The following is a 12500-nucleotide window of genomic DNA, read 5'->3' as shown; positions in this document are numbered from 1 at the left end:
GAGGAGGATAAACAACATACGTGACAATACATTCCCTTGGAGTACTCCGCTTTTCACTGGAAATTCATTTGATTGGATTTCACTAACATTACTTTGTAATCGCTATGCTCATGATCAGACTTAATCAAATTTACATATTTAGGAAGAATTCCATATTAACGCAGGACTCTTCACAAAATTGGCCGGTGCACACTATCAAAGGCTTTTTCATAATCCAAAAATGCCATCAAAAGTGGATATCTATATTCTACCCATTGCTGTACAACATGTGTCAAAATGGTCGGTGCAACATCTATCTTTACGAAATCGTGCTTGTACATCTCTCAACATTTCTGCAATCTTTCTCTCCAGTCTCTTTAGAATAAGCATATCATATATTTTCATGAAAACTGACGTAAGTGTGATGCCTCTGTAACTATTGCAATCAATCAGGACTCCTTCTTTTGCTATTTTCACCAACACTCCTAACTCCCATTCATCAAATTTTGCCTTTTCATGCCACATTCTACAAAATAAACATGTAAGTATTCTGGGGCTCACTCCATTTTCAGTCAAAATCATCTCAGCAGTTTTTCCATCGTAACAAGGGTTTTCCATCTGATAGCTTTGACTTCAAGCAAAGTAAATTCATTGATGGGTACCTCAAGGTCTTCATCAGCTTCAGGTATATCTATCAACTTATTTCCTTCATATCTCCTTTTCAAGACCTTTTAAAATGTTCCAGCTAACATTGCCTTTCTTCATCCTTTGTTGTTATAACAGACCCATCTCTCTTTTTTATGGTTATATGCTTCTTCTTCGCCCATGTACCAACCGTGTGTCACACGATCGTACATAAATTATTTTGTATATATTATGCTTGTATCTGCGCTCTTCCCTCGCACTAAAAAGAACCAGAATAGACATGTTGGCGTGTCGCCTATGTAACATTGTCATTTTCTCGAACATGTATTTTCCTGTTGCCTTGAGGTTTTGTATATAAAGGAGAGTGTTCTTTAATAAAGATACTCAGTTGATTGCATCCTGCCTTTGAGTTCACAACCCTCTCTCGGCTCGTCACACCCCCGTAGGAATTTGATTAATTTTATGAGGGCTTCTTACACCATAGCCACTCCTAGAATTCATAGCTTTGTCAGCCTTGTCTGCTTTCCTGTCTAGATACTCTCCCCAGTTATTCCTGGCTTTTCTTTTAACCTCACTATCAATACTGGAATACTTAGCAGTCTCTACCTTGTAATTTTCATTACTTCCTCGAAAATTTTCAAAAAAAATTTCTGTCTTTGTCACCTTTTTATAGTATCCAACGTATCTTTTGATATCCATGGTTTTCTCCTTGTAACTGCATGATCCAAAACTTCACTACCAACTGACTGATATATGTTCTAAAAATTACACCGTTCTTTATTAATTGTCTCTTCTTTGTCTCTTGAAGTTTCTAAGACTGCAAATAGATTCCTACATTCAATTGCAAATGTTTCTCTGTGTTCAGCTTGGTTGTATGAAACCTAGGTATTCTATCTACATTTCTGTTGAGTGCTCTCAGTTGCTCTCAGTGCTGATTTCAATGTGGCAATGAGGAGCTGGTGATCCCTACCAATATCTGCACCTCTATAGCTTCTAACATTTCTCAGGGTCCTCCTTCTCTCTTTATTAATGGCAATGTGATCAATCTGATTTTTGTAATTGCCACATCGTGAAGTCCATGTATATTTGTAGATGTCCTTGTGTTGGAAAAGAGTACCTCCAATGACAAGATTATTGAATAGAAACTTATGAAATGTGCTCCATTTTCATTTGCAACTTCACCAAGACCCTCATCAGCCATCACATTCTCTTTACCTTGATTATTCCTTCAAACTTTAGCATTGAAATCACCAATCAGAATTTTCATAACTCTCTTGGATCTCATCTATTACACTCTGCTGTTATTCATAGTATTCATATTGCCTTTGTTCAGGGAAATTAATTGTTGGTGCATAGCAAACTATAATACTCATATTGCACTGCTTTGATTTAAACTTTGCTAGTAACAATCTATACAGCTCTCCTCTTCATTAGTGCCTTTTCTGCTCTAGGTATGATCATCATTCATACCCCTTCCCTTCGAACTCCATCTGTTCTTCCTGAATAGATATATTTATTGCCTTGGTCAAAGATTTCCTTACTTTACAACGTGTTTCACTTAGGGCCAAGATATCCAACCTATATTTCATAAATTCATTCTCCACTTGCTGTAACTTCTCAATCTGATTAACAGTTCTAACATTCTAATTACCAATTTTCAATTTTTCTTTTGCATTCATAAACTGGGAGATCCCTAGCACCCCGGTACCGCGACTGGGGGTCATTCTGTCATCTCTTTCTATTGACTGACTAAATCCAGAGTGGAAGGGCATGTCTGATGCCTTTATTCTGCATTGGACTAGCAATGGATGATGATGATTGTACATACATATATATATATATATATATATATATATATATATATATATATATATATATATTATATATATATGTGTGTGTGTTGTATATATATGTAGATGTGTTTGTTTATCTATCTATCTATCTATCTATATATGTATATATATATATATATATATATATATATATATGTTTATATATAGGCTAATTAAAACGCAACAAAAGAACAGGAGCTTTTCTGTATCCATGGTTAATAGGTCATGACATTTACTGTTACTGTTGTCGACCTACATTGCAGAGCGATGGATAGCACAGGTGGAATATGACGCCAAGCGAAGGAAAGAAGCAAAAGACCGAAGAATGGAGGAAGAAAAGAGAAAAGGACGAAAGGAAATCACCCGCGAGGAAGAAAAAGAATGCTGAAAGTTTAGCTTATTAAGATTTTGAAATTTTTGCTACTTTTAATATTTTATTTTTATTTTTATTGCTCATTCATATTTAAGGAAATATATTCATATGACGTAAATGTCATGTGATAGTATAATTTTTTTTTTTTTATCTGTAACTAAACGACCGCTCAAAGTTTTTCATGTTAGTGTATGTTATTACATTCATACAGTTTATACAGTTTTTGCAGTTGAGGACGATGCAGACTAAATTGGATTTTCAAAAGTAGATTCACAATCAAGAATATCTCTTAGAAATTTCAAAAGAGCTACATGTTTTTAAGAAAATTGTAAATGGAAAGGCTCGGGTAAGGAGGATCCACTATCCTAGAGTCCTAGACCTTCTAACTATCATGGTTGAAGTTTATTTAGCTCAACTTCCTCCCCCCATAATTTGCGTCATACAGTAATGTTAACGAGATCACGGAAAAGAGATTAAGCTTTGTATGTCTGCATTGGGGATATTTGATTAATGAAAAGGAAGTAACACTATCTGCATAAGAAACAAGCTAGTTGTCAAGGACAAACCGTATCGCGTATGTAATATGAAGATTAAAGTGCTAAGATCATTCCCCCTGATGGACACCTGTGATTATATTCCTGTACTGTAATCACATGACTAAATCCATAGAGGATTCATTGGCTAGATTAATCAAAGGATTATCAGTTCTTTGTGATGCGTAGTGCCCATCTAACTAAGGCCCCTTGCGTGAATAGGCGTAGGAGATTATGATGATAAATTACACACATGAACAATTACTCTTTGTAATCTGTTAGTTTAAAATAAAGTGATAATACGAAAAAATTATTCACCAACTCTCGTCTATACCTTTGTGACGGCTATTGTAACTTTGTACCAATTATTACTACGAGGTAATAGTGCATTGTAGCGTTGTAATATTATTCAAATTTGGTAGATATTGCTGTATCATTGCGATAACCATTGCAACTTGATATGAGAAATGTTGAAGATATGATTACTCAAGATTATTTGTAAATGTTGATTAGCTGTATCACAAAAATAATTAAACTTTAAATATTTATTTCAATTTGTTTAGCGATTTTCCCCACCTTTCAGAATAGGTCGATGATTTGTCTGTATATTTGGCGCTACTTACTATTGCCTAGGGGAGTTTGTTCGCTATTGATACAGTTATTTCAAAATTTAGATAATTTGTTGACCATTTGGGTTTTCTTTATTTCAATCTTATATCCAGGAAATGATTCTGTCCTTTCGTCGCCAAACGAGGGGACCATATAACAGGGTTCAACTTGAACATTAAAACTTTTGGTTTTCTCTTCTGTTACACAATTCATTCTGTTTATATCGAAAATAGTTCTTTTTCCGAATCAATATCAAATATTTTACCGTATTTATAATGTAAAACCTAAATAACAAACAAGTTGACTAGCATAATATTGGACTAATACCTGTCAGTAAAATTGAATGGGGACACCTTTACCTTGGGTTCTTCAAGGTAATCAATTTTACTGGTAAGTGCCTCTTATAACATCGAGTTTATTGATGCTGTTTTAAGTGTTTCTTCCGAGTGTCTTGAAAAACATTAGGCCGGGAGCACACAAGCGACTCTGTGGCACCACACAGCCACAGCATCGTGTGGCGGGGATGTGGTCTCCCATAGGTTTCCATTGTTTTCAAAGCCACGCCTGTGGCGGGGATGAGCGACAGAGAGCCACAGTCGCTTGCCACAGTCACTAGTTTGCGCGGCAAAACTTGAAAACAATGGAAACCTATGGGAGACCACATCCCCGCCACATGATGCTGTGGCTTTGTGGGGCCACAGAGTCGCTAGTGTGCTCGCGGCCTAAAGTTTTTCAATTGATCTGGCGCAGATATATACTCCATACCGCTCTCAGCGCCAATGGAAACATTCTTTATCTGCATCCGGATTCGGATCCAATTCATGATCTCATTAACCCCTCCTTTGTTGATATGCCAACTTTTCTGAAGGTTCTGTTGAAATCTTTCAAAAATATTTTATTATAGTACATAAACAATTTAACCAACTAATTGTTAGGAATGGGTGGAAACAATTTAACCAACCAATAGATAGGAATGTCCGCAAACGATTTAAAAAACCAATAGACAGGAATGAGCGCAAACAATAACAATTTAACCAACCAGTAGATAGCAATGAGCGCAAACGATTTAACAAACCAATAAACAGGAGTAAGCGCAAACAATCACAATTTAACCAACCAATAAATAGGAATAAGCGCAAACAATAACAATTTAACCTACCAATAAATAGGAATAGGCTATAACCTCTCTTAAGCATCGTTGTCAGATGTACTGTGTTCTGATATCTCAATTTTAGCGAAATGGACAAAGTTGAGGACTGTTTACCACCCAGCCAGGCCGTCGTGCTGCCTAGACCTGAAGACAGCAGAAAGAAGGTAGTGTTTATGCTTTCCGGTATCCTAAGACCAGTCCTTTGAACATATGCTATCGATCTAAATAAGCAAGGAATAGAAGGAATATTTTTGATTAATGTTGATTGGTGGTACTGAGAGCCTTACTTCATTTAGCTTTCAAAGTATATACACACACACACATATATATATATATATATATATATATATATATATATATATATATATATATATATATATATATATATATACATAAACATATATATTTATACATACATATATATATATATATATATATATATATATATATATATATATATATATACACACATACATACATGCATACATATACAACTTGCAAGAAAAAGAAATAGACAGGGGCGCTGAATATAATGAGAATGGCAGACGGTAGATGGACATTAAGAATAACAGACTGGGTCCCTAGAGATTGTAAAAGAAGCAGGGGAGGGAAGAATAGACGATGGATAGACGAACTAAGGAAGTTTGCAGGCATGGACTGGCTCAGATAGACCATACACAGATGCAAGTGGGAGGACATGTCTGAGGCCTTTGTTCTGTTGTGGACTAGTAATGGATGATGATGATTATATATATATATATATATATATATATATATATATATATTATATATATATATATGTATATATATATATACATATATATACATATATCTATATATATGTGTGTGAATATATATATATATATATATATATATATATATATATATATATATATATATATATATGTGTGTGTGTGTGTGTGTGTGTGAGTGTATATATATATATATATATATATATATATATATATATATATATATATATATATGTGTATATTCAAAATGACATGATATTTAATGTGAATTACAGATTATGGGCAACTTGATCTGTAATTCCTAGTATTCCCAAACTTTATCAACATTGTTTTCCTGTATAGGGAGTTTTGGACGAATAAAACGGTAAAGTTATGATGGGATTAATTGAATAATTTGTGGACATACTGTCAAAGGAAAATGATGGATGCTTTCGTTTTATGTAACCAACCTGTTTGGAATTGGTAAACCTCTAGGCAAGGTCTCTCTCTCTCTCTCTCTCTCTCTCTCTCTCTCTCTCTCTCTCTCTCTCTCTCTCTCTCTCAGTAACTGAGATGAGGAACATAATTGAGTGCCCTTGTTGGAAAATAACAGAAAGATTTGAATTGCGGTCCGCCTAAACATCTATAAATAAAGATCACTATGAAAAAAGGAAATGATAGTGAAAATAGATACTAGAAAATACACGATTAAGAGAGCATCAGAATATAAAAGAGTAAAATATTTGTCAAAAACATAAAATCTGTTCGAAAACGAAATTTAAAGCAAGATGCTTTAAGTAGAAAAATGTGTTCAAAGAATCTTTTATGTGAAAATGAATCATGGCTGCTCTTTTTGTATCAGCACATTCACATTAGTTGATTGATTGATTGATTTTTTATTCAGCTGTTTTATTGTTGATGTTTGATATTTATCACATTTTGGAAAGTCTAATCAATTGAAGCATTTTTTTTTAAAGTGAACAGATGCGACAATGTTCTGCCATTTGGAAATATTAATCTTTCGAAAAATAAGGACAGTGAAAACGACGCTTGCAATGGTATCCGGCTAGAATCTGAATTTTAATATTACTCTAGTTTCACTTATGATTTTTTTTTTTTTTTTTTTTCAAGAATCGTCTTCGATGAATGTCAGGGTAACCATTGATTTTTGTGTGGGTGAAGATGTAAGGGATCGACCATATTAGTACAACGTGTGTGTTTTGTTATTAAGGTACTATAATGATTAATTTTAAAAGAGAATTGTGAGTAATTTGGACCAGGAGCTAGCAAAAATATATCGAGCAAAATAATTGATATGAGATGTTGAGTCTGAACAGTCTTTCTTTTTCTCTGAATCTTTTTTCCTTTCCGAGACCATTTTTAACTCCCAACCATGGCTCTTCCAATCCCATTCTTAATTGACAGTAGACAGCCATAAAAAATAGTTTGGCCAAAGGAAGTAGAAAATGGGAGGTCGTAATTTTTTATTGAGATAATTATTTTGTCTTTTTTTTTCTCTGAGTATATTTTATATGCGAAAACGTTAGTTGTAGATTTTGTGCTTCAGCCTCCACATTTGAATTACCTTTAATCTTTTAGTCTCCTGATTTTAGATATCTTTAATCCTTCGTCGTGGAAGTACCTCTATTGCGGAGTGAAGTTAATTTAACATACCATTTGCAATGATAAAGATCCTCGCCAGAATATACAGATGGACACAGAAGTCCCTGGGACACCTTGCTCCCAAGAAATGCACCCAGTTGCACCTTTACTTCGCGGCGAGTAATCAAATAGTGAGTGTAGGGAGAAATGACAAGAGGTGGTGGGCTCAGTGCACTTGAATATTTATTGTTCATATATTTAGCTGAATACTTTTCAAGGTATGAAACGCTGTTGAATATAGAAATTGAAACGCATTGCATTATACTTAAAGGTATGAAATCGATAGATGTATGTGCTTTAGGGTGTTAGTCACGTTGCTGAATCTATTTTAAAAAATTGCGGCACGTGATTGGATTACCTTTCATGATTTAAGTAAGCTGTCTAAATGTATTTGAAGATAAGACATCCGACTGAATGATGCAAGATAGGACATGTGTAAAGAGGTATTGAAGAATTAAGTCATTTAGTTGGCTAAGTTTGGAAAAGGGAGACATTGAGATGAAAATAAAGGAAATTATGTGGACAAATGGCTGATTGTAATAAAATTTTTAATATTATTTTAACGCACGTGCCTGAATATGTTAAAATATATCGCTGGTACGGTTATATACTAAAGTAACTGCGAGATTTTTAACATGTAATTCCCATTTGTATACACTGAAATTTTCAATAAACTTATGAATATTTTGCTGTTTCCATTATGCTAATCTCATGTCTGGCATATTATTGTTTCTTTAACATCTGTTAAAGCTTGGTCGCTGATCATATGTATATAGAGTAACCTCTATGGTATTTGTCCTGTTGGCCAGGCCATTGTCACTACACTTTGCCTCTGTCATTCATGGGTGACCTTTAATCATTTAAGGATAGAATACAGTATACATAGTATGAACTGTGTTTGTTACATCAAGTCTAAAGTATATTTCCTGCATGTTAAAGATATTGTATGTATTGTGTTGAAATACACATGATATCAGCTACTCTGATACTCGTCGACTCTTTCATTCTTCTTCTTCGATGATTATGTATAGAAAGTGATGGGGATTTTCTTTAGATGCCTACCCTGATGAGATTGGGAATGAGGATGTAGGCATTCCAGCGTCTTTTAATCACTTGATCTTCAACTCTCTTATCATTAGTAGTAGACTCATTTTGATTTTAGAAAATAGAATAGCTATATGTAACTGCTGTGTCTGTGTTCTCATTTTGTCAAATGCTTGCAACATGGGTAACATAGCATCTATAAGAAACTGAGTTCTTTTATTTCTGTACTGTATAGGAGGGTCATATTGATTCATTTTCTCTTTCAAATATGTACACGTTCTGAATACCTCAATCATTTTTTTTTCCAAAGTCTAGTTCTACGCTGTCTTCATTCTCCTCTTCCGTCGATGTCTTAATGATATCTTCTAACCCTTCATTCCCCTTCTGTTCCTGATACACCTCTACATGATCAGTGCTATCTTCATCCAACGGGTCTCCCATTCCATTACAACACAATAGTCTTGGGTTATGTAATATCTCCTGGACGTGGCCTTCTACGTTAGTGAAGGCTTTGAAGTCATTGACAGCCAAGCACCCACAAATATTCACTGCAGGAATTGACGGTTTAGGGCACTAACTCGTAAATCTTGGCCGTAATCAACATAATGGCGTTTTAGGCTGTGATCAAATTCAGCAGTCCATTACAATCATATCTGGGTCTGCATATATATAGCCATCCAAGTCATCTCGAAGACCTGTAGATTGTAGATTGGACTACTATATCATTCAAAACACGTTTAAAGTGATCTATGTACAGTATTTTTTTTTATTTACCTTTGCTATAATTAGAACAAACAGAACAGCCGAAGTGATTTACGTGGCATAGAAAAATGGATTTTCAATCTCATATTATATGTAACCACGTAGTTCTGGGTATTTGTTAAGTAAACAATTCCATGGAAATACATGTTCAAGGCTATTGTATTATTATATCATTATTTTTCTTTAAAATTTAGGGAGTTTTTGCTCACCTAATGATGCCTTGCACTAGAAGTTGTTAGAGTGAGATTGTATGGGTGGGTCGAAAATCATCACTTGTGCTTTGATTCCCAATAACGATGTCTTGGAGATGTCCAGATGCATTATCGATCACAAGAACGCCTTTAACGGCAAACTTTCTTACTCAACAGAAAACGGGAAGCGTTCCCTTGTTTTTATCCTCCATAGCTTGCAGGTTCTTGGAGCAATAAACAACTCTTGGCTTTATTATTTGGCCCAGTGCATTGGCACAAAGAACCAAAATCAGCTGATCCTTCTATGCTTTTGTGGATGTAGTTCTTGTTAGGCCATTTTTTCCAAGACTTGCCTATGATACTGCATTTCTCGTTTTATATTTTCTTTTGATTTTGCTTTTTAGGTACCTGCTGCCACTTCATTCGTGTATGTCAGTCGTTCCATCATATTTTGTGTTTTTTATTTTTTTTTTTTCAAATTATAAATATGAGTTTATCAACCCATCTCTTACATGGTGCAAATATTTTTTTGCCTGGACCGAAACTCATGTTACTGGTAAAATCTTCCTGCAAAATTAAGGCCTCTTGTCGTAAAAAATAGGACTCAATCAGTATCCATCTTTTTTTTCATGGCCTCAATTTATTATTTCAAGGTCTTGCTGTGGAAGGGTAAGTAGTGATGGTTTGATAATATCGAGTTTCTCGTCTTGAAAATATAAATTGGAGACTCCATCCCATATACAGTAGTCCAGCAGCCAGTTTTTCCTTTAAATCAGGCATTTCCATCTTCTCTTAACTTGAAATACATTTAGATGCCATGGTTTTGAAGTACATGGTCATATAGCAAACCTCTTTTATCATACGTGCACAGATAGATATTTTTTTACACACTGCAAATTGGTATGAGTGACCGACTACATTGAAGGGGAGAGCGAGTGTATCTTGATGCAGGGCATACTATAAACTTCATGCCAAGTGATTTGCGGTCAGTGTTTAAGTGAATTTCCAGCCTATATTTTTGTATAATGGTATCAATTTGTCATCCGTGTATAGTCGAATCAGTGATTGTAGAATCTGGGTAGACTGTATATGCACAATCAGATATAAAAGCCAAATCTTTGAGATGTCTTTAGTATTGGTAAATATATCTGGTTAATAGGTGAAAAATGATTTAGGGATAAAGGGACTAAAATAGTAGGATTGCGTAAGAAAAGTACATTACACTAAAAAAGGAACTCGGAATCTCCCGAGAAATGTTGAGGAGATAGAAAAGAAGAGAAACAAATAAAGAGTCGAGTATGAGGAGTATTGATTGAATAGGAAGGCGAGTAAGATAAAATTAAAGTGTAGTTGAAAAACATTGAAATTGTCATATAACAACGATGTGGGTGAAGGATTTAGAGGTAATCTTCCCATTTTTTTAAAGGGGAAGTTTATATGGAATTAGATGATAAGAAAAAGCATTGTTAAGGTTATGTGGCTATTTAAGTTGTGCACTTTCAGAAAATGTCTGGATTAAGGTAAGGTCCCAAAGAAATACTGAAGAAATTATATTATCTTTGCTTAAGGGTAAAGATGGTAGAGGTAATTGTAAGTAATTTTTTAAATTTTATCTTGAATGCTGTACGACTGAAATTTGAATTACATATTGATAGACGGTCGTGGAAGAATTGATTGATTAAAAACTTAATATGGAAAGTAGTGTTTATTTAAATAAGAAAAGAGCTATGTATATAAAGTATTATGTTTATGAAACGATTATGCGAGAATAGACAATAGGAATATGTAAAACTCTTCTCTTCCTTCAATTCACACAAGTATTGTTAGAGGGAAAATATTGGCTCCACCTGGTATCGTGACACGAGTAAAACTTGCCTAGTTTTAAAGGTTTAAAGGCTTCTCATGAATGGCAGAGGTAAGGGACAGTGACATTACCCTATCTAGCAGGACAATGCCCTTGAGACTGACCATGAACACATATGATCAGCGCCCAAGCCCCCTCTCCACCCAAGCTGGACCAAGGAGGATCAGGCAATGGCTGCTGATGACTCAGCAGATAGACCTATAGGCTCCCCCAACCCCCCCATCCTTAACTCACAAGGATTTTTAGGTTGCAGCGACCAAAGAAACTTAAAAAGTTTGAGCAGGACTCAAACCTCAGTCTGGCGCTCACTTGTCAAGGACGTTACCACATTGGCCACCACAACCCTAGGGAAAGGAAGACAGCTTGCCCTAAATGACGTTGCTAAACTAAAGAAGGGTTTCAAAAAGACTGAACGTAACATGCCCACCTAATGAAATCAATCATCTTCATTGGTGGCGAAACGTGTTTCCTCTACTGTGTATCCACAGTAAAACTCTCTCTCTCTCTCTCTCTCTCTCTCTCTCTCTCTCTCTCTCTCTCTCTCTCTCTCTCTCTCTCTCTCTCTCTATATATATATATATATATATATATATATACATATATATATGTATATTTATATTATATATTATATATATATATATGTATATATATATATATATATATATATATATATATATATATATATATATATATATATATATATATATATATAATGTATATGTGAGAGAATATATATAGATGTAATATGTAATCCTTTGATTTCGTGCTGGGAGAGCGATGACCTTTTAAGAGTATTATGACTTTCGAAAATTGTTCTGAGATCATTGGACTCTTAAAAGTATCATTACTTCAGGATATGTAGTTAGCTGTATCTTTCTATCAAAGGGAAGATTTCCAAAAAAAAAAAAAAAAATAAAAAAAAGGTTTATTCGGGATATTATTAAATGTACAAAGGAAAAGATGAAATATGATTTTCTCCTTTGGGATTGTTTATGTGAAGATATATTTAATTTTGATATGAAAATGTTATAATTTCTGGAGGTCCCAGATAACGCAACTGTATAATGTATCATATTCACTGTACTTAAGCCAAGCCTATTCTTCACGTCCGTGCACATTTCTATT

At 34.4% G+C, this 12500-nt stretch overlaps 2 protein-coding genes across 5 annotated transcripts in view; one reads left to right on the top strand and one right to left on the bottom strand.

Annotated features, from left to right (window-relative positions):
* LOC137615339 (uncharacterized) overlaps positions 1–3620 on the top strand; it is a 244782-nt gene extending 241162 nt beyond the window's left edge. The window contains exon 4 of the mRNA XM_068345140.1: positions 2720–3620. Within this exon, the coding sequence (XP_068201241.1) occupies positions 2720–2844 (125 nt within the window). The 3' untranslated portion in view covers positions 2845–3620. The remainder of the gene's footprint in view (positions 1–2719) is intronic.
* LOC137615337 (galactoside 2-alpha-L-fucosyltransferase SEC1-like) overlaps positions 1–12500 on the bottom strand; it is an 84044-nt gene that overhangs the window by 48170 nt on the left and 23374 nt on the right. The gene's annotated exons all lie outside the window — the stretch shown is intronic.

This window comes from Palaemon carinicauda, chromosome 21 (genome assembly GCF_036898095.1).
Source record: "Palaemon carinicauda isolate YSFRI2023 chromosome 21, ASM3689809v2, whole genome shotgun sequence".
Lineage (NCBI taxonomy): Eukaryota > Metazoa > Arthropoda > Malacostraca > Decapoda > Palaemonidae > Palaemon > Palaemon carinicauda.
The sequence above is the reverse complement of the archived record's forward strand: the minus strand, read 5'-3'. Positions and strand labels throughout refer to the sequence as shown.